Source organism: Aulonocara sp. 'chitande type north' Nkhata Bay, linkage group LG23 (genome assembly GCF_057382095.1).
Source record: "Aulonocara sp. 'chitande type north' Nkhata Bay isolate Kocher_YH1m ecotype deep benthic linkage group LG23, A_spYH_male_GT1.1, whole genome shotgun sequence".
Taxonomy (NCBI): domain Eukaryota; kingdom Metazoa; phylum Chordata; class Actinopteri; order Cichliformes; family Cichlidae; genus Aulonocara; species Aulonocara sp. 'chitande type north' Nkhata Bay.
Window position 1 is genome coordinate 16,652,115 of NC_141365.1, and position 23,364 is coordinate 16,675,478.

Consider the following 23,364-nt stretch of genomic DNA (forward strand, 5'->3'; position numbering starts at 1 on the left):
TCCTACGGCATTTGCTGTAATGGGTGGCTCTTGAGACTATTTTAATATTAAAAATATCTTTTGTTTTTGTAAAGTTTAGTTAATCTAAGTAGGTCAAAAAGAGCAAAACAGGGATTTGCCAAAAATTGTGTTGAACTGGATATCCACTGGAAGCCTTGGAAGACTGTTCATTACACCCATAGGCTCAGTCAGCATATAGTACACAAGCTACCCAAAAGAACATGCAGGACCTTACTTCAAATTTATTATTCACCTTCATCCTGGTTTCAAAAAAATTGCACTCAGTTTACTGCAGTTAATCCTAACGGAGTCCGTTTGTGTACATTATTTAATATTGGTGATGTTGCTGACACCTATAGTGCCAACTTAGAATACATCTGTTAAACATTGAATACCACAGGATTATTAGTTTCCACGGTGAAAATGATTGTCCATTTTATTAATAAACTTAAAGGGCAAGCGTCAGTCATTGTGCTGTTGTGCAATCCTCGCTTATTAGGAATCTTTCGTGTGAGAGATTTTCTTCCACAGCAAAGTCTTGAGGTTGTTTAGAATGAGCGAATGTTCAATTTCCATCTGTTCTGCTGAACCTTTCAATGCGATGCAAGCGTACAGCTGCTTCTCGAGCTCCTCGCTCATATCAGATGGCGCTCCCCTCAGAATGTAGTCCTTGAGTGCGTCGCAGGCTTTGGCTAAGTTTGGCCTGGTGACTTCTGTTGTGCAGCGATGCTTTGTGAGGTCACAGGAAGTTAGGCAGTCGGCTCCATACAGACAGTCCTCGTCCACGTCGCAGCGCTGCTGCCTGATGACTTCTTGGAAGATGGCTTCAGGCACGATGTGGCGCGCGTCCATCACCTTCAAGTCGTGGCGGTCGTTGTAACCGAAAGTGGTGGCGCTCACGTCGCACATGAGGAAGCTTCCGAAAGTGCCGTGGAAAATATCCTCGACCAGCTCCAGCAGTCCGATGGAGATCTTGGCCTTGTGTGGCCAGGATGGAGTGAACCACTGGTCCATGCTGCGGCGCAGACCGGCAGGGATCCACATTTCGATAATCCAGGGTAGACTAATCCCATACAAGGGAGAGTGTGGTACTTTCTCCATGACATATAGATCTCCACAGAAGCCCAATAGCTTGGGTGTGTGCTCTCTGTCGTGCAGGACTAAAGCCAATAGGAATTCATTAAGCTGCAACAAAGCCCATGTGGAGCGAGCCTCTGGCAGTGAGATATGGCTGTCCTTATTGCCATCTGCAATGGACAATACTTGAGTTGCCAGCTCAGCGAGGTTTGCCTGATCCCCCACTTTGGCCTGTAAAGAAATGTAGTTTAAATGAGGTTTAAATCCAAACTGAAGCTTTGAAATTGGATCTGACAGTATTTAGTGTTTGGCTTTCTAACCTTTAGGTGGTCAGTGATCATCTCTCTGAACTTTTCCACTGAGGTTCCCTTGGTTGGTTTGTTGAAGGCTGCAGAAGTCTCTTTCCTGGGCTCACCTCCCAAATCATAACGAGGAGCCTCCTCCATCTGGCACTTAATAACACCCTCTAGGTCTCCCCAGCTCCCCGAGTAAACCTAAAATAAAGATGCAGCCAAATTAATAAAAAGCAGACTGGAGAGTGATGTTTGCATTTATAAAAAAAAATAAATAAAAAAGCTGACCTGGCTGTTGGGGTTGGCAGTGAGGCACTTTCCCAGGTAAAGAGTCTGTTTCTCACACAAGCTGCTGCAGGCTGAGCCATCAATGACTCCTTTTTTGTATTTGTCACACTGGAAAATAAAAAAGAAATTGTCACAGAACTGTAAACATTTTGTAGGACCTGATGGGATTGGGCGGGTACATAATGGGAGTATGAAATGCTCACTATTGAGTTTTTGCACTCGTGCCCACGACACATCTCTGTGTAGGACGAGTACTCCACATAGACTATCCAGCTCCCCACGAACACTGCCAGCCACGAGAAGAACAGGTACTTCATGTGCAGGTAGGAGAACCTCGCCTGTTGGCAACATATTTCAAACATTTACGTTACTTTTGGAGTGAATTGCAACTGTAAAACTGTATTATGGGAGTTCATTGTTTTAAATTCATACACAGAGTGATATCAGGCTTTCAAAAAAACCAATCTGCACTCTATTATGTTTCAGTACTGTAACTGCATGCAGATATCTGGATATTGCATTAAACTGTCAGATCTGTTAAACTAGAGATTTGACACATCATAATGGAGATTAATGAGAGAATAAGAGTCATATTTGTTACTTGAGGCCAGTTCATTGCTCTTCCTTTATTTGATGAGCACACACTGTACCTTACTTCATTTTTTCTAATTCACATTTACAGATAAAATCAGGACCCTGCTGCTAACGTTGACTGAAGCATCGCTCCACATATTTTAGATGTCAAAGCCAGCTCGCTTGTTATGATCAGAAATCACTAACTTGAAAACTGCAACAACGGTACAGTGACATCAATTGCATTGTGCAGGAACACAAATATGCATAACAAATCTGAGGCCTTGAAACAAAACTACAAGTTAAACTTTGGGGAAACAGTGTTTTCCCCCAAATCAGCATTCAGGATAATTAACACAGTTTTGTCTTTTGCAAAGGCTGAGGTTTTCCACACACTCTGCTTCTTTAAAAACTTAATTCAACCCCATCAATAGACTTGTGACCTGTCCAGGGAGTACCCCACTTCTCAACCTAACACAGCGGGGACAGGCTCCAGGCCCACAGCAATTCTGATTTAGATAAGAGAGTAACAAAATGGATGAGTGTGTCTGACACGGTTAACTTTAATGGGTTTATTTTCTAAAAAAAACAAATTTAAGGCCAGTACACACAACTTTCAAATGAACACTGACATCATTCATTTGGAGAAGTGGCTCAGGAGTTGATTCCAATGTCCTTGACTGAACTGCACATTGTTCTCAATGGTTAGTTGTGTGCCTTGTACAACAGTATGCTAACAGTGTTGGGGGCGGGGTGCAAAAAAACCAAACAAAAAATGGCAAAAATTAATTTTAGTTTTTGCCACTTGAGGGCAGCAGAACAATCTCTAAACCAAACACTTTCATTGCACGTTATGTCCTCCTTGAGATTACCAGTTTATATACCCAGCAGACATAGAAGAAGAAAGATTAGCATTCATTGAGAATATTCATTTATTCTGCTGTTGCTTTGTTTGAGCACCGTTTTTGTTCTCCACCAGTTGCTGACAAAAAGCACTTAGAATTCCACCTTATTTAATTAATGTTAAATGCTCTGGCTTCCTCCTACACATGCATGTTAGACTAACTGGTGATGCTTAATTATCTGTAGGCATGTATGGGAGAGTGTGTGTGGTGGACTGGTGACAGGATGTACCCCTTCCGCTCGATGACAGCTGACAGAGCAAATGACTGTTGACAATTAAGGCTCATCGTGCCCTCTCACCATTTTGTGTGTCTGACCTCTTTCTTGCATATGATCTGTATATAGCCTGAGACTCTCAGGCAGAGGGCTTTTATTTGTTCCAGAGGAAAAGCTGCAAACTAGTGATGGCATTGACGCAGAGATCCAAAACTGAGTAACAGGCTGCCTGAAGAAATGAGGGCAGCAGAGTCAGCGGCCTCTTTAAAATCTCTTTCTAAGACATACTATTATAGGAAAGCTTCTTCTGATTCCATTATGTTTTTTGTCAATTTAGTGATTTAGCTTTTTTTCTGTTAAAATGTTTCCTTGCTTGCATCCTGTACACGGTGATGGTTTGTTTTGTTGTACTGCCATTCGTTATTTGAAGCTGTATAATTATTATTATATTAAATGACAAGTTAATGGTGTTAGTGCTTTGATCCTCAGAAAAAAAAGTGAAGAAAAAAATAGTTTGTTTTTAGCTAATAAATAAAATTGCTACCAGTGGTAATGTTACTCTTCTTCTACTTCTTTATTTTGGCTTCTCCCTTTAGGGGCACCACAGTGACCCCTACAGTCCAAGCACATGCATGTTACTGCCTCTGCCTCCATCTCACCTGATCCCTATCATCCTACTCCGCATGTCCAGCTTCACTACATCCACAAACTTCGTCTGAGGTCTTCGTCTTTTTTCCCCTCATACCTAGCAAGTCCATATTTAACAGCCACTATCCCTCCTTTTTACAAACCATTTTACCCTTGCCTCTCCAAACTGCTTAACTTAAGCTGTCTCTCTGATGTACTAAATTCTAACCGTGTATGAAATCGTAGCATCTTCAACTCTGCCACCTCCTATCAGTGCCAACATCTCCAAACCATACATCATAGCAGGTCCCGCTTCCATCCTGTAAACTTTCCCTTTCACTCTTGCACTATCTTTCTGTCACAAGTCACCCTTGACACTCGTCTCCACCCATTCCACCATGCCTGCACTCTCTTATTCACCTCTCTTGTGCATTGTGCATTGCTTTGGATGGTCGATCCCAGGTATTTGAACGCATCTAACTTCATCTAAGGAGCTCGGAAAGACAAGCGACTAGACTTCTTTAAGTTTCTTTAAGACGTTTCACCTCTCATCCGAGAAGCGCCTTCAGTTTTAAGCCCAAATGGTGGCTAGTCCCTGATTTGAAGTTCCCTAAGAGGGTCGTCGACTACTATTGATCATGTGCCTCATCACATGAGCCAAGGTGCGGAAAAGGCCATCGGTGATTATCAGCAGAGGTTATGGGTGCAACCATTGTGACACCCAAACTTCTTAACGTCCACTCACATCTGTCGCATGTGTCAGTTGATCTCAATAAGTCACATGACAGGGTGAGGCAGGGTCTCAACAATGTTTTCACCTGAAACCTCTGCTGATCGTGGCATGGTGTGCTGCTTTTTCAGATGTTTTAGGGCCTTTAACTTTGCCAGACACGTTCTATTTAAAGTATTTTTTGATTCAACAGGTGTGGGTAGTGTTAGTGACATTTAACTCAGCTTTCCAAAAAATGTGGTTAATGAAAGTTATTATTATTTTTTTAAGAATAATCAAAATAAAATTTGTCCAAGTATATGAAACATTTACAATTATGCCAAAAACGTAGAAATCAGGAAGTATTCAAATACTTTTTCACAGAACTGTACTACCACAGTACCACTAATGGATGTCTCCCTTTTACAATATTCAGACTCACAGTCATTAAAGTAATTAACACAAGCTTAAGGGCTAAAAGATGAATGAATTTGTTGCTACACAGCTGCTGAGAAAATGCTAAATTCAAACTTAGCACTGCTTTAACACAGTATTATCTATGGCTTTTATTTATGGGTGAATAAATGACTCAAGCAGGTCACTTACACGCCGTAGAGTGCACCTCAGTACCATCATTAACATTACTGTTCCACTTTTTGAAGAAAATAATTATGGAAAGCTCAATCAATTTGGAAAATAAGTATAAATTAAAGCTGCAAGCAGCGTTATGAGGGCCCTCGCACCCCCGGCACGTCGAGCCACGCCCAACACCTAAAACCAGCACCTCCGATCTGATGTCACATTGATGGAATTCATGCATTTAACCACCAGCTAACATTTCAACTCATTCATTCATGATTAGTTAGTCGTTCCACTAGGTGGCGCTCTAACCATTATGTACAAATGGCATAACAAACATTTCCGAGCTCGAGTCTCATCACGCCTGCGACCTTTGGGAGAGATTGGATATTGTGTTTTTGAGTGACAGCAGATTACTGCTTTTTGGCGAGTGATTCAAACTCTAAGTGCCGCCATAACCACCCCTTTTCCCTGAACGTAAAAAGCTTCGCAATTTAACATCACAAAGGTCTTTAGATTCCACACACCGGAGATCGCATCAATCTGATGAAATCCCTTGGAGGAGTTCGTCAAAGAATGGTGCCTGAAAAGAGGGGAAAATGTTGCCAAAATTGCACATTAATTTTAAAATGGCTGACTTCCTGTTGGATTTGGGATATTGCTCCAAGAGACTTTTTTGTACATCTTGATATCTCCTATAAGCTTACCAGGTTTCAGAATCATACATAAAACACAGAGCAGGGGCTGATATTTTGAAATATTGTAGGGGGCGCTGTGGAGCCATTTCGCGCTATTCAATGAAAATGATCACATAACAACAAAGCCTTCATCACATTGGAGGTGTGTGCCAAATTTCAAGCCTCTATAAACTTTCCAAGCCCCTCAAAAGCCACTTCATCTTTCATGGTGGACCGCGTTGCCACCAGGGTGCGGCGTTCAGTTTAAAGTCACAATTTTTGCACTGAAGCATCACAAGGGACTGATGGTGATATTCACCGCTTTTGAGGTGGCCACGATGAACCTGTGAAAATCAGTACAACAAAATTAAAGCCATGACATTTCCTGTTCCCACTAGGTGGCGCTGTCCGTATTTCCGACAATGGGCACATCAATCTGTTCAGGGCGGGTGTGACATCATGCCTGTAAAGTCTGGTACTGATCAGACTGGATTTCATTGAGTTATACTAATTTGTTTCTTCATGGCGTGACATCAAAGTTCGCCATGCCGCTGGGGTCACACCCTTTTGCGAAAAGTCACAGTTTTCACTGTAACCCAAGACCAACTCCTTAAGGCTTTCCTGGAGAAATTTGAGGCTGCAGATGTCACCCATCACAATACTGTACCCCAAAGTGTAAAACATGACATTTCCTGTTCCCACTAGGTGGCGCTGTCCCTGGTGTCAAATATGGCAGTTGAAATATGTTCAGGGGTGGAGCCTTATCATATGTGTTCACTTTGGTCAAGGTCAGAAAATGTATGACAAAATGAGAGGCAATAAGATTTTCATGGCGAGTCATCGAAATTCGCCGTGGCGCCACGGCCTCATGGTATTGTGAAAACTCAAAAGCTCCGCAATTTAACATGGCCCAGGTGTGTAGTTGAAACTGACCAAAGATGAAGCTTATACGACCAAATCCCAAGGAGGAGTTCGTTAAAGTTCGAGGAATGGAAACGGCAAAATTAGAGCCAAAATGTCACCTTCACGTCCAAATGGCGGACTTCCTGTTGGGTTTGCGTCAATGGGCCCACTGACTTTTTTGTTCGTCTTGGCATGATACACATGTGTGCCAAATTTCATACATGTAGCTCAAACGATGTGGTCGTAGGGCTGCATTTAACAAGGCATAGGTGGCGCTGTAGAGCCATTTCCCAGTGCTCATATGTAAAACCATTAAAATACAAAATTTTTCACCAAACCTGGCATGTGTGCAAAATTTCATGAGTTTTTGAGCATGTTTAGGCCCTCAAAAAGGCCCTTGTTTGGGGTGAATAATAATAATAATAATAATAAGAAACGGAGCAGATACAATAGGGCCTTCGCACTCTCAGTGCTCGGGCCCTAAAAATGTGTTTACAGTTGTAATGGTCTGGTGTAAGTGAATAAAGAGACCTTTTAATTGATGTTTTCAGTGGTCATTTGGTCTATTAGTAAGGGAACAAGCCTGTAAAAGGAATGCAAATAAGCTCTAAACTGAGTTGTATCACTGAGTACATCATTAAAGCAATTGCTTCTAAATAGGTGCTCAGTAATTAACAGTAAATGGTGTTTGCGGCCTGCTGTGTGAAACATTTAGAGTGACTCCAGACTCATTACTGTGTCTTTTGATTTTCTTTCTAATTCCCTGCCTGATAAAATATACACTCCACTTAGATCTATATGGCATTTTTCCAACTGGAGAACATTAGTGAACAAAAACAGACTTTTTCGCAGTCCCACTTCCTTCTCTATTAATGGTTCTTGCACTTAGTGCTTGACAGTGATGGACACCCCCTGCTTCCCACCTCTGCCCCTTTCAGATCCAATTTATTTATTGGCATAAGTCACTCTGTCTCTGTCCCCCTCATCTTCTTCCTCTCTGTAGCACTCTACAATCCATCTTCTTCTTTTGTCCCATCAATGATAGTTTAATAGCAGTTGTAAGACAATCTAACAATGTAATAAAAGTCAAATATCTGATTTTTTCCAGTATTGGAAAGTAGATTACGCAGTATTTGTCATTCGTATCTCTTTCCAAATGGCTTTGTCAACCATTTTCTGCTTTCAGCACCATAGATAATGCAGAAATTTTGCTTTCAGACAGCCTCCATATGTCACTATCTAATCTAATTTTCTGCCACGCAGTGACCTCAGATCTCACGGTACTCAGTCCTGGTGTTATTAGGATGAAAGGAGCAGACAACAACTAAACATTTAAAAGCAGAATTAGATTAATTTTGAGTTGTTTGTTGGCAGTGTATCATGCCATAAACACACTATTGAACCATTATTTTGTTGTAAAGTTAAAGGCCCCATAATACCTTATCACCCCAATAGAGCACTTGGCACTCAGACTGCTGACTTACTTGTGGTTGGGATATTTAAAAGTAGAATGGGAGAAGAAGCCTTCAGCTTTCAGTCTCCTTTTCTGTGGAACCAGCTTCCAGTTTGCATTTGCAGACACGTTCTCTGCTTTTAACATCAGGCTTAAAACCTTCCTTTTTGATAAATCTTATAGTTATGCCTTAGTTTATTGTTCACTCCCTGTGTGTTTACACACCTCTTTGCATTTAATTATTAGTTATTATTAATCTCTGGCTCTGTTCCACAGTATGTTTTTTGGTCCTGTCTCTCTCCCATCACCCCCAACCGGTCGTGGCAGATGGCTGCCCCTCCCTTAGCCTGGTTGTGTCAGAGGTTTCTTCCTGTGAAAAGGGAGTTTTTCGTTCCCACTCTGGGTTTTCTCTGCATTACTGTAGGGTCTCTACCTTACATTATAAAGCACCTTGAGATGACTGCTGTTGTAATTTGGCACAATACAAATAAAACTGAATTGAACTGAATTGAACTCTCACTAGAAATTAAATGCTGAACCTATTTCACTGGCTGATTGCTAACAGTGGCTCTCTACCATTTGGGACTGTGAAGTTTGAGTACATTATTTTACTTTATGTTTCACTAAGGTCACTGAAAAAGCAACACACAAAGTCAGTATCTATTTATTCTGTCTCTATGGTGTTTAAAGAGGTTTGTGTCCTGTTGGTCAATGATGCAGAAACACAGTAAAGGAAGTAAGATTTAAAACCACAGAAACATGTCAGTTATCAGTCATTCACTCCCAGCAAAGAGTGAGGAGGAAGAGAAACATTCAGATCATTTATGTACCAATGAAACCTATTTTGGAAAGAAAATCAAACCCCGGTGCAGTTTCAAAACGTCCCCTAAACTTTTTGTTCATAAAGTTACTGTTCTGAAAAGAGGACAGCTGTAAGGCTGCATCAACTGAGTGTGGATGTGTGAGTGTGAGAATGATCGTGACTGTTAAAAACGTAGCCGTGCAAAACGGGCAGATTGTGGGCTGTCACTTTCTCAACCAAACAACGCTCAGCATTATAGAATGGCTGAGTATTTGTAACAACAAACCATAGAGACAGAATAAATAAAATTTGATGAAACATTTTGTCGGCCCCAATTTGAGTTTTACACCATCAGAGTGACATTCTGTAAAGGTTAGCACCTTGGGCTGCATGTCACTTTTTCCACATCTCCACAGGATTATTTGAGATTTAAGGCTTAGGTTTAGTGTTTAAATTGGAATTAAACACCGGCTTAGATTGTTGAAACAGAGGAAGAACAGACAGACAGACAGACACTTAAAGATTCATGATGCTATTAGTAAAACTCCATTTTCTCTTACATTTTATTTATGTAGTGACAATTTATAATAATGGATTGGATTTATATAGCGCTTTTCAAGGCACCCAAAGCGCTTTACAATGCCACTATTCATTCACTCTCACATTCACACACTGGTGGAGGCAGCTACAGTTGTAGCCACAGCTGCCCTGGGGCAGGCTGACAGAAGCGAGGCTGCCATATCGCACCATCGGCCCCTCTGGCCAACACCAGTAGGGTAAAGTATCTTGCCCAAGAACACAACGACCAGGACAGAGAGCCCAGGGATCGAACCGGCGACCTTCTGGTTACAGATACGCTTCCCAACCCCCTGAGCCATGGTCACCCCGAACAACAACAACAGCTTCATTTATACCATAAGGTAAAGACCCTTGATTATTAGAGAAAGAACCTTAATGATAAGGTTAGACGTCAAACATTTCTTTTTGATAAAGCTTAATGCCAGGACTGAATCAGGTATCTTAATTTTCATTCCTCTTTTGTTTATATGTCACTACCAAATGTCATTAACTTTTGTCATTTCCAGTTTGTGATTTGTCCTTGTCTCTCTGTGCTCCTGTTTTTTCTCTACTCTTTCTCCTCACGCTTCAGCCAATCGCAGTAGATGATTGGCTGGTTCTACTGGAGGTCTCTTCCTGTTAAAAGGGGTTTTCTCCTTCCTACTGCTGCCAAGTGTTGCTCATAGGGTGTCATTCCTTTTTTGACATTTTAAAACAATCGTTCATTCTGACTGGCGCTGAGATCTGCTGGCCCTCACACATCTTATTCCAAATTCTACACTTTGTCAATGTGTCTTACTGATAATGTTTAAAAAAAAAAAAGATGCACAATCACTGTGCAAGCGCCCTGCAAAAAACCAGGAAATCCACTGAACTCTTGCTATTTAAATATCATCGTTGTTGCTTTGTCTATTGATTGATGTACTTACAAATCTGATCGTGCAGATCCACAGCAAATTTAACAGCAGTAACCGCACGAGTAAGTGCTCTGTGTACCTCCCATCTATTGTGTTGTAGTTGAAATATATCAACAGCAAAAACATTATGGAAATGGTGCTCTATGGGGAAAACAAATGCATGGTTGGCCTTTTTCTAATCGATAGTTTGTGGCTTTCGTTTCAAGTCTGGCCTATGCTTTTCTATCTGCTGCATCATGTATTGACCCTTTGTGAGTTGAGAGAGTTACACAAACATGGCTAATGAGCCCATATTGATTGTGGCTGCTGTGACAGCTATTAATTAGAGACTGACTGGGAACTGTGGCCATATGCTGAGGTGGGTGGAAAGAAACAGTCTGTCTTCATCTGGTTGAACTCTCCTCTAAACCAACCCACGGCTCTGTTAAAAGGCTTCTGTATTTAGCCCTGAAGGTCTTGTGAAATAACATTGAAAAAATCGAGGACGTGCTGTACTATTACAAAGGATCACCTGCTGTTGATCTGTTGAAGCAGAGAGGAGATTTAAGCTGATCACGAGCACCACATCACTGTTCTGCTGTTCTGACACTTGGTTTTTGCAGCGTGCACACCATTCATCCATTATGTATGATTATAAAGCTATCCCTCAGAGGTTGCTGTTTAATGGGCTTCTGTGCAGGGATGAGAACGGCATGAGAACAGAGAAACAAAAGATGGAGAGGCCAGGAGGATTCATTTGCAGAGAGGTTGCTTAATATCACTGACAAATAGAAAAGCGGGCCAACATAAAGAGAGATGCAGCTAAAGGACTGATAGAAAGATGCATCAGAAACAGCCCGGCCACGCTTCTCCGCTTCTTCTCTCTTCGAAGTCTCTGAAGTGAGAAGGAGGCCACATTGTTGGAACAGACATTATGAAGATCTGACTCATAACTGTACAGACAGCAGACAACCCCTCCCCCTGTAATATCCTCCTGAGTAATACAGCAACGTTAACACATGTGAACTTTATCACCAGTTGTTCTCTCTATTCTGAAGTTAGACATCTAGCTCTTTGACATCGTGGCCATTTCCTTTGCAGCGATGCATGCAATAATAACTTGCAGACCCTGCCATTCACTTCCCGTTGTTCTAAAACAACAAATCTTAAGCATCTTTTCTCTTTTACTGATATCTTTGCAGTATTTAAATAATATACATAATGCGCTGTAGTACGACCAACTAACAGATGAGCTTCTGTAGCTCAAACTGAGGAAAAAGCTCATGCTGCTTCTGATAGAAAGATGTCAGAATTCACAGTCCATCACACTTTGTTGTGCATGGGGCTGCATAGCCACAGACCAGTCAGCCACAGACACCAGTGGGCACGTGAGCATCAAAGGTGCACCACAGAGCAGTGGAAGAAGGTGATAACACGTTTCTTTTAAATCATGTGGATGGCTGAGTGGATGTGGCTCGTTTGCCTGGGAAATACCTGGGACCAGGGTGTACTATGGGAATAAGGCAAGCCAGAAGAGGCAGTATACCAGTTTGGGCAATGTTCTGCTGGGAAGCCTCCAATCACGCATCTGTTGGATGTGCTGGACAAACAAGTCCAATCCATGGAGGCCCCACATCGCCATTTAAAGGATCTGTTGCTAACATCTTGGTGCCCGATACTACAGCTCACCTTCAGGGGATTAGTGGCGTCCATGTCTTGATAGGTCAGGGCTGTTTTGGCAGCAAAAGGGGGCCCAACACAATATTAGGCCGGTGGTCATGATATTAAGCCGGATTGGTGCATATGTTCGACCTTTCTTTCTTATTTCTTGGTTGAAATTTTACATCTTTTGAATCTTTACCTGTGATGAAATGCTTCATGTGCAGCTCCATTTGGAGACGACATCGATTCTTGCTGATTTCAGTTATAATATATATACAGTTGAACTACTCATGGAATTTGAGTCATTTCAAATAATACCGTTATTATTACAGGCAGCCTTAGTAGCGCAGTGTTTAGTGCTGTTGCAAAAAAATACTATTTATATGCACCCCCCCCCCCCCCCCCCAACAATAAAATAAAGTATTTCACTATTTCAGTGGAAATAGCTTCTCTCAAAGGATGACTGAATGACACTTCTTAAGTCATCACTGGAAGGCTAGGGTGGCCTAGAAAACTGAGCGATACTGGTGGCTGCGCCTTGAGACTGACTGTCTCTTCTTTTTTTCACTGCATTTGACAGTTTTGTTTCTAACATGCATGAGTACGGACAGGAAGCAAACAGGAGCAGCTGCCGAGATAAAAGAATGAAGAAAATGGTGCCGATTAGATAAGGAAATTTGTTAAATTAGGTAAAGCAAACGAAACAAAATGCAATAACAATAGTTTGACAGAGAAGTGAAGCATTTAACCCTCTTTAGCCAAGTGGAAAACACGCTGAAGTTGACTTGCTGCTCGTCTGTGCATTTCGTTTCCTGAGACCTCCACCTGTCCTTGAGGGACTTCCCCAGTTTAATTTTTACTTATGAACAATTCCTCTGTGGACTTCACCTAATTTCACTCACAGAAAATGATTACACAATATTCTTTCAAAGATTCTCAAATGAGGAGCAGTATCATATCAAACAGAAATCTAGAACTTTATATTAACTTACATCAAAGCATGAAACGTTTGCAGTGCTTAATCCAGCTGAGTGAAGGTAAAACAGCCATTAATATCTGGCGACTCTTCTAGATATGTCACACTAGATCTAGGTGACATATCTGAATGACTTACATAATCAAAGGAGATCTTAAACTTTTGCAGCATAAAAAAGCCTCTTTTGAATGGATGGCAACCAGCTAAATGCATCATGGAAGTGGTTGCTACAGTAACGGAGATCAGGAGGATGGTTGAGTCCTGTCGAGTCGTCGAGCATCAAGTGACTTTATGACTCATTGTAAGAAGCCTACACAGTATTCTGTAAATTACCTCCAAATCCATGTGAGATATCTGAAGGTTAAATAAAAAAAAAAATATATATATATTTAATTAACAGTAATCAAGCGCAGCGTCACTCATTTAGGCTCCCTGTAACATCCGAGCGCATGCAAACATACATCGACAGATTTTTAAATGGACTTCACACCAGAGTGAAGATGGATTTTCTTACCTGGATGTACAGAGGCTTTCTGAAGAACCCCCATGGAAACAGACCTCTTGCCATGGCAAATGCCGAACATCTCACAGCAGCTGCTGAAGCAATAAATTCGGTGTGCACTTCACATTCGTATCAGGCAACGCCTGTTGGAGTGACCCTGGAAAATTTCCACATATAAATCATCATTATTAGTGTCGGCAGCACCGTGGAAGTGCGTTTAGGCGCCGAGAGACAGCGGACTGAGCTGCACCGCTTGCTGCAGCGAAGTCAGACTCATATTGGTTTATGATCACTTCTGGAGGCGTTTTGGCCAATTACAGAAAGAGGATGCGCACCAGTTTGCTAACCTCACCGCGTTTCCTTAACAAATGCTGGCGATTTGGTTACGTTTTGGTTCTGTTTTTGCAAATTAGGCCATAAGGTAGTTCATTCAGTATTTTTTTGTTCATGCGAACGCTTCGGATATAAGTTATTTTAACGGGTAAATCATTTCATACCACTGGCAAGCCATCATTCTGCTGAATATTGATTTTTCAATTCTGCCATGTTCTTCTTTTAATCATTAAATAGAACAAAAACATTCAGATGAGTCAGAAATACAGGCTATTTTTTCCTGTTATTCGGCTTAGTGACAGAGCACTACGAAACAGAAACAAAAATACCTACATCAAACAGTAATAAAAAAAAGGATATTTATATTTGTCTAGGGGCAGGCGGAAATCGAAAGCTCTGTAGCTTTACACCTTTACACCTTTCTGTGTAAAGGTGTAAGGCTCAACTTTAGGACTTGAAATATAAACAAATCAGTCAATCAGGTAAGTGGATTTTGTCATAGTTTCGTTTTCTTTTGTTCAAAATTATGTATAATGTGAAATGCTTGCTTACATTACTAGTAATTAAACGTAATATTTATTATCAATGTTGTAAAGAAAGTTTGTTTATTTCGTTATACTTAATTCAAACAAATTTTGATTTTTGAAAGTTGAACATGGAAATGAAGATAAACCAAATGATTCCTGCAAGTGGGAAAATATTGTGTAAGTCATAGACTGTATATAAAAGAAGGACGTATGTCGCTTCCAAATCTGAAAGGTGAAGCTGAAGTATTCTTTAAGTCATAGTCAATACGGAATGGTTTTGACTTTGTAAATTGTGGTCCCATTTAAAGTAAAAACAAAAACAAGTGACGACATATCAACCCTATTTCTGTTTCCAGTTCTCTACTGTATTGATTGAGGTCGTCATCTTTTATTTTACTGGTTGTAATGCTTTGTGTCTCTTTTCTTTAAATTAGAGTTCTGAACCCTAAAACTGACCAATTTCCAGCCTCTTGTGCAATTTATGTGCAGCATGTTTTCAAGCAAAGTTTTTAGAAACCTTCAGAAAGTGTTAACTTTAAGTTTAAGATCACGACATTTTCATAGCAATCAATCCAAACCACGGAGTATTTTAATGACTAACCTTGTGTAGTGGACAGTGTTGGGGAGTAACGGAATACATGTACTCGCGTTACGTATTTAAAATACAAAATATGAGTAACTGTATTCCTTTACAGTTACCGTTTAAAATGGTGGTATTCAGAATACAGCGGTCTTTTCTTGTTTCATATGTTAGGCTATGCCCTCTCTATTTTTGGTAATTCCACGCTGGTGGAAACCCAAACAAAACACGCATTAAGAGGCTCTAATGCCTCGGTCTCAATCTCGCGGCCCATTTATAGAATGTAGCCTTATGGGCATTGTAGCCCAGTTGTAAGTAAGCTATTAAGACTCAGCTGTACACTGTGTTCGTGTTTTTCTCAGAAACCATAAGTTCCGTTGGAGCAGCCTTTCAACGCCTCTCTCTGTCTCTCGTTAACAAAGTTGACCAAGACAACAAAGTAAAGCTAGTTTTTGGCCACGAGCCCGACACGGAACCCGACCTATTAACCAGAGGTCCCTTTAATAGAGCTGCTGTTTTATATACGCGCGGAACAGTTTTCTATACGAGATTACTGCAAAAAGTGCAGCCTTACCTAATGTCCACCCTATTGTTACTCATTTTGGATTAATATTTAAAGATCTAGTTGGTATTGGTATGGCGAGTATCCTTCAGTAATAGTAATAAATCACACAGCAATAGTACATTCATGTAGTTGTAAAAAGAATGATAATGTATTATGTAATCCAAAGTATTCAGAATACCTTACTCTCATTGAGTAACATAACGGAATACGTTACAAAATATGTTTTGGGGCATGTATTCTGTAATCTGTAGTGGAATACATTTTAAAAGTAACCTTCCCAACACTGGTTGTGGATGGACAACGCGTTCTCATCCCAACGCGTAAAATACAGACAAGTCATCTGCATTTTACGCTTTGGGAATGGGTTGGAATAAATCTATAAATGTGTTGAAAATAATAAACCTAAGAAAGCATTATCCTGATCACTCTGGAAAACACCATGTGATGGCCACAACATGAAACTATTTTATTGTTGAATTATCAGTGATACTTTCATGTGTTTGTGTTGGAATGGACGTCTGGAGCCTCTGCTCTAAGCGTCTCTTACCACTTACCTTGAAAAGAAGATGACCTATACAAGTTATCGCAGGTCCTGAAAAAAAAAATCAGGAGCTTCAGGGGAGAATTTTAATCATTTATTGGGTAAAAACAACAGAAACACACAGTGCACAAAAGCAGGGTAATTCCTGGCAGACTTTCACAGTTTCCCTGGAGAAAGAGACAGTTCCCTGGTGATGTTCCTTAAGGATAAATCTCAGAGCTCAGAGGGAGCTTGTATCAGCAGAGGAAAGTGGAGAACCAAAAGCATTCAGCTATAATGCCAGAGTAGGATCATGTATAAAAACATTCCTGATTTGATGTATATTTTAAGAGGTTTTGGCACATACCTGCATTTTCTTTTAATGGTGTATTTCAACAGGTGTAGTGGATCTCTTTATGTCCTAAGATTACAAAGATTCCTCTTTACTGTATTTTGCTTTGAGATGAGAGTTCTGTTTCTGGTATCTAATAAAGAGATACAGTAAGTCTGGATCTCAAGAGAGTGCACCAGCAAAAGGTAATGGGCACTCAGTTATATGGCACATTAGCAGGTCCAGCACAGGTATTATCATCCATCAAAACAGACAGCCGTCTTATATTTCTGTGATTGTTTTTCATGAAAGAAGAAGTGTTGCCGAGCAGATGGATTGCTAAAATGTTTATGTAATGTGGTTTCCAGGTTTGACCAATGAAAGACTGTTTTAGTGTTTAATGACTCCCATTCAGTGCTGGTGTTAAAATGTTAATAAAACATGTTTTTCTGTAACTGTGCAGTTTACTGGGCACAAAAATGAACCATTACCGAAATCTCTGTCTATTTAAAGTACACCATAATGTTAATGTAGTGTAAAAGTGTACTTATCTCTCCTGGACTTCAATTTGCTTCATCAGCGTGGACTATAGGTAGCCAAGGACTGCTCGTCTACATGCAGAGATTGTCTGTTGCCAGATGGAGGCAGAGTTCAAAGTATGTGATACAACCAGCCTGTGGGCTACTTTTGCTTGGGCTGTTGGTCCATTAGCCAGAAATGGACGGCAGCAAAGTTATAACATACAAAGAGCTGAAATGAATTAGAGCATGTAAAACAATGAAAGGTGAACAATTAAGAATGTGCTCGGAGTAGAACCGCTGCTTCTCCCTGTCAAAAAGAGCCTGTTGAGGTGGTTGAAGACCGGTTGCCTTACTTTAAAGGTTGGCAGGAGATGCCAATGTAGTCCTATAGTCTGCTGGAGATATGTTATAACTCATCTGGCCTGGGAATGTGAGGATTCCCCCCCAGGAAGAACTTGAAATTGTTGCTGGGGAGAACAACATCTGCAATACTCTTCTTTGTCTGCTACCACCATTAGCAGGAGATAATGGGTGTATGAAAATACTATTCATTTAAAAAAAATAAATCAAAACGTAGTGGTCGTTTAGTTATCCAGCACGTTAGCAGGTGAAGCACAAGCATCCTCATCCATAACAACAGACTGCTCTTAATACTCCTATATTTCTGTGATTGTATGTAATGATCACAGAAATATATGTAACAACATATTTAGACATTAGATAGACAGTTTATTTCGACTTTTCTAGATGTGTGTAATGTGGTTTCCAGATTTGTCCAACAAAAGGACATAATGACTAAGACTGCTGTAGCATTAAAGATTCCCATTCAGTGCTGTGCTTCAAATGTTAATAAAATTGTTAATAAAATCAATGTTTCTGCAACTGTGCAGTTTACTGGGCACAAAAATGAAAAATAACTGCAATCTCAGCCTTTTGATGTACACCATAATATTAATGTAATGTCTTATCTTCTCTCTCATGGGCTCAATTTGGTTTTCTGTTTGGTAGCGAAAAATCAAAGTACAGTGGGGCAAAAAAGTATTTAGTCAGCCACCGATTGTGCAAGTTCCCCCACTTAAAATGATGACAGAGGTCAGTAATTTGCACCAGAGGTACACTTCAACTGTGAGAGAGAGAATGTGAAAAAAAAATCCATGAATCCACATGGTAGGATTTGTAAAGAATTTATTCGTAAATTAGGGTGGAAAATAAGTATTTGGTCACCTCAAACAAGGAAAATCTCTGGCTCTCACAGACCTGTAACGTCTTCTGTAAGAAGCTTTTCTGTCCCCCACTCGTTACCTGTATGAATGGCACCTGTTTGAACTCATCATCTGTATAAAAGACACCTGTCCACAGCCTCAAACAGTCAGACTCCAAACTCCGCCATGGCCAAGACCAAAGAGCTTTCGAAGGACACCAGGAAAAGTATTGTAGACCTGCACCAGACTGGGAAGAGTGAATCTACAATAGGCAAGCAGCTTGGTGTGAAAAAATCAACTGTGGGAGCAATCATCAGAAAATGGAAGACATACAAGACCACTGATAATCTCCCTCGATCTGGGGCTCCACACAAGATCTCATCCCGTGGGGTCAAAATGACCATGAGAACGGTGAGCAAAGATCCCAGAACCACACGGGGGGACCTGGTGAATGACCTGCAGAGAGCTGGGACCAAAGTAACAAAGGTCACCATCAGTAACACACTACAACGGCAGGGAATCAAATCCCGCAGTGCCAGACGTGTCCCGCTGCTGAAGCCAGTGCATGTCCAGGCCCGTCTGAAGTTTGGAGGACGAAGAATACTGAGTTGCATCCCAAGAACACCATACCTACTGTGAAGCATGGGGGTGGAAACATCATGCTATGGGGCTGTTTTTCTGCCAAGGGGACAGGACGACTGATCCGTGTTAAGGACAGAATGAATGGGACCATGTATCGTGAGATTTTGAGCCAAAACCTCCTTCCATCAGTGAGAACTTTGAAGATGAAACGAGGCTGGGTCTTCCAACATGACAATGATCCAAAACACACCGCCCGGGCAACAAAGGAGTGGCTCCGTAAGAAGCATTTGAAAGTCCTGGAGTGGCCTAGCCAGTCTCCAGACCTCAACCCCATAGAAAATCTGTGGCGGGAGTTGAAAGTCCGTGTTGCTCGGCGACAGCCCCAAAACATCACTGCTCTCGAGAAGATCTGCTTGGAGAAATGGGCCAAAATACCAGCTACTGTGTGTGCAAACCTGGTAAAGACCTATAGTAAACGTTTGACCTCTGTTATTGCCAACAAAGGTTATGTTACAAAGTATTGAGTTGTATTTTTGTTATTGACCAAATACTTATTTTCCACCCTGATTTACGAATAAATTCTTTACAAATCCTACCATGTGGATTCATGGATTTTTTTTTCACATTCTGTCTCTCACAGTTGAAGTGTACCTCTGGTGCAAATTACTGACCTCTGTCATCATTTTAGGTGGGGGAACTTGCACAATCAGTGGCTGACTAAATACTTTTTTGCCCCACTGTATGTGCTCTGCTGCTCTTTCTTGGGCTGTTGTTCAAGGCTGGTCGCCTGACTTTAAAGGTTTTGCAACTGGGAAGAGACGCCAGCGTAGACAGACCTATGCTATTTTCTATTATTATTTATTTGAGTTACACTTTTTAGAAAAAAATATAAAGCTCTCTAATCAAAACTTAACTGTTTTTCAGTGGCACAAACACAACCTATCCAATTCTGAACTTTTGATATGATTTATATGGAGGAGGGGAGGAAGTTGTTCTTGATTTAAAAGATTTTAAAAAAGAAAGAAGATCCTATAGTTGAATGAGATACATTGATGCTCTGGGAGACTTGTTCTCCCATTACAATCAACATACAAAATATGCCCTACTTCTATACCAAGCTGTTTTAGTATTGTTATAGCATTTAAAAGATATTTCTTTTCCCCTTTTATTAGACCTTATGATATTTAGAACAAATACAATGAGTTAAGCCTTAAGTTATTCTTTAACTCCAGTTACAAAAATTTTGTGACACTGTAAACTATAAATAAAAACAGAGTGGTTTGCAATTTCATTTCATTTCATTTTTTTTTTTTTTTTTTTATTTATTTCACACTTGGTACTACAAATCAAACAAAACAACCACATCTTCTATCAACAAAACACAACAACCATGTGTGAAAAGGAGCAGGAAGAAGAAAATATTCTTATTAAACCCTGCCCCCTATCTACCATCGAACTTATATCACCGATGGGCACCAAAAATCAGGAACAAACTAATATTGACATTTCTCTCCGGTCGAATCCCAAACCAACATCACATTCATTCGCATTCTTCATACTGAGTTATCGTTTTAAACATATAACACTTTTTAAAACATTGTAGATTTATACAATTCTTTAAATTATAATGAAGTGAATTCCACAGTCTTATACCCCTAACCGTTGTGCTCATTAATCTTTGTGTAGTCCTGGCTAACTGATGTTTAAAATAAAATTTCCTTCTATTCTCTTCTCCCCTTGAACACATCAAAAATACTCTTTGTAACTTAAAAGGCAAAATATTATTTTTAGCCTTAAACATAATTAATAATGTCCGTAATTTCACTAAATCTCCTAATTTTAATAATTTTGATTCTATAAATAATTTGTTTGTATGTTCTCTATATTTAACATTATGAATTATTCGTATAACTTTCTTCTGTAATAGGTTTAAAGGTTTTATGGTATTCTCATATGTATTCCCCCAAACTTCAACACAATAGTTGATATATGAAAAAAACAAAGAAAAATATAAAATACGCATTGTTTTATAATTTAATAAATCTCTTATACTACCCAGAATATAAATACTTTTGACCATTTTCTTTCTAATATGTTCAATATGAGATTTCCATGTCAAATTCTCATAGTAGGTAAAAAAATATGGGAACTGAAGACACCAGCTGCTGAACTTTTGGGAGAGAAATGTTGTTCCATTCTGATGTGAAACATATGAACTGCATGAGGCTACAAGATCTGGACTGCAGGTAGACCATTTAGCACCTGGACTCTTCCACTACAAAGCCATGCTGTTGTACTGTAACAGATTAGCAATGAACTGGCGAAAAATGCAAGGACTTCCCCGAGAAAGACATGGAAGCATATGTTGCTATAAAACCCATATGTACTTTACAGGATTAATGGTGTCTTTTCAAATGTGCAATAAATACAATATAATTATGCCTGTTTTAATGCCATGCCACCTGATGGCCTGAAAATCACAGGAATTCAATACTGATTTCTGGCCTAATTTTTTCCACACAGAGATTTCTCGAGATCTGTGGAGAAATCCATAGATATTTCTTTTCGATGATAACATGAATGACATATTAAAAAAGGTTTGAATTTTTACACTGAGCAATATTATTCTGAAATTATTCCATAACTTGACATGCAGTTTTTTGTAGATTGGTGAACCTTTGCCCATCTTTATTTCTGAAACTCTCTCTGCCTTTCAGTGGTATTTAAACTTTTTCCAACCCACATATAGAAATTTTTATCACCAAGAGTAAACGAAAGCTTGGGGTGAATTTAAACAAACAAGCTTAGCACTCTTTTTTGCTTCCATTCATAAATCATATTCATGCATTCAATGTATCACTTCATGGTGTAAGTTAAACAGCATTTACTATATTTAAAAAATAAATAAATAATTAAGTAATAAGTAACACGCAGCAGCTACACCAGCAAGGATCCCAACAGTGAATCATCGGCCTCCATCTCAATAATAACATCCTCTTCTGACACACAAACTCTCTCCGTGTCCTCCATCACAGCATCCATAAATCTTCTTCTTTTTCTTCCTTCGACTCCATCTTCTCCATCCTTGTATGAATGTGAAACTTTGATATGTTAATAACACAAATAACTACTTTCAGCTGGTGCCTTATTTTCTAAGGGGTCGCCACAGCAGGTGAATCTACATGTTTGATTTGGCACAGATTTTACACTGGATGCATCTCCTGATGCAACCCTCTGATTTACCTGGGCTTGGGATCAGCACTAGGAGTACACAAGCTTTTGACCCGTTCTCCTCCTGCTCTCAAACCAGGGATCTTTTTCATGTTAGGCAAATGTATTATTAGAGGTGGAGGCTTCAATATAGAGTATCTTAATCTGTCATTCTTGCAATACAATTACACTAAACAGTAGGAGTGCTCCCTGCCAGATCAGCCTATTTTTAATCCATGTTTTTTGCTTTGTTGTCCGTGCCTTCAGACCCCACGTGAGAGTCTGAGAACCACTGCTTTAAATGCATATACTGTTTGCCAAAGCTCAGAGGGCTTCTACTGAAGAAGCCGATTGTATGAAAGGGCTGCAATTGTTTATCTTCATCGGCACAATGAAATTCAGCACATATCGTGGGATGTGTTTGGGTACATTTAAGCACTGAACCTACAATAAAACCACCATACACTTCCCTTCATAAAACCTCCCAGATGGTTTAATCATTCAGTATTTTGTGATTTGAAGTGTTTGAGAATTTCCTGAGATTATTTTATACATGCCATATGGGGAATTATTTCTGGAGCAGCATTTATAATAACATGCTGGTATAGCTTAAAATTACATAACAGATGGTGTGCATCACTGCAAGTGACTTTTATGTAAATGTGATGACTAATGTTTTCAAGTTGTGCCTGCATGTGAAATGAGGTGGTGAAACACAGTGGCCCTTCTATGTCTCAGTCTCTGATGTGGATATTTTTTAGAAGCAACTTCTAACAAATGGGATTGTTGAGAGCAGATTTAGGTGGATAAGTATGGCAGGATTAGCAAAGGCCATTTCTGTTCAGAGTCACAAATTAAGTCACAATTACTAGGCTAAAATTAGATTGTGAAATGCAGAAGGGTAATTATGGGATTCTATGTAGTAAGTAAACAGTAACTAGAAAGTAAATAAACAATATCTCTATTTTAATTAATAAAACCATTATTTAAAGTGTCCTCGCTGTGTTCACAGTTCTTTATACAAATGAATATTACTAATTACCATGCGCTCATTTGATCAATTCTGACATTGTCTCTGTCTCTCTTTCAGATATAAAAGCAAATCCACAAAGACAGATCTGGCTTATCCATCCATTTGCTTCCCTTTATCCAGTTCATGTTAATGTTGAGCAGGCTGTGATTCTGTGTGCATTTTTGGAACGCTTTCAAGAGCACAAGGGTTCATTGTTGATCAAAGTACACCAGCTTATTCACTGACATTTTAACACAGTGACCTATTATGAGTCACTTGTCTAACTC

General features: G+C 39.9%; 1 protein-coding gene across 1 annotated transcript; it reads right to left on the reverse strand.

Moving 5' to 3' along the window:
- Positions 1-227: 227 nt before the first annotated feature.
- dipk1ab (divergent protein kinase domain 1Ab) lies at positions 228-13,961 on the reverse strand. The gene is made up of 5 exons (XM_086281885.1): positions 13,707-13,961; positions 1,862-1,996; positions 1,659-1,766; positions 1,398-1,571; positions 228-1,308 (listed from the first exon to the last, which is right to left on the reverse strand). The coding sequence occupies exons 1-5, from the start codon at positions 13,758-13,760 to the stop codon at positions 496-498; spliced, it is 1,284 nt and encodes a 427-aa protein (XP_086138011.1). The 5' UTR covers positions 13,761-13,961; the 3' UTR covers positions 228-495.
- Between the last annotated feature and the right edge of the window lie 9,403 nt (positions 13,962-23,364).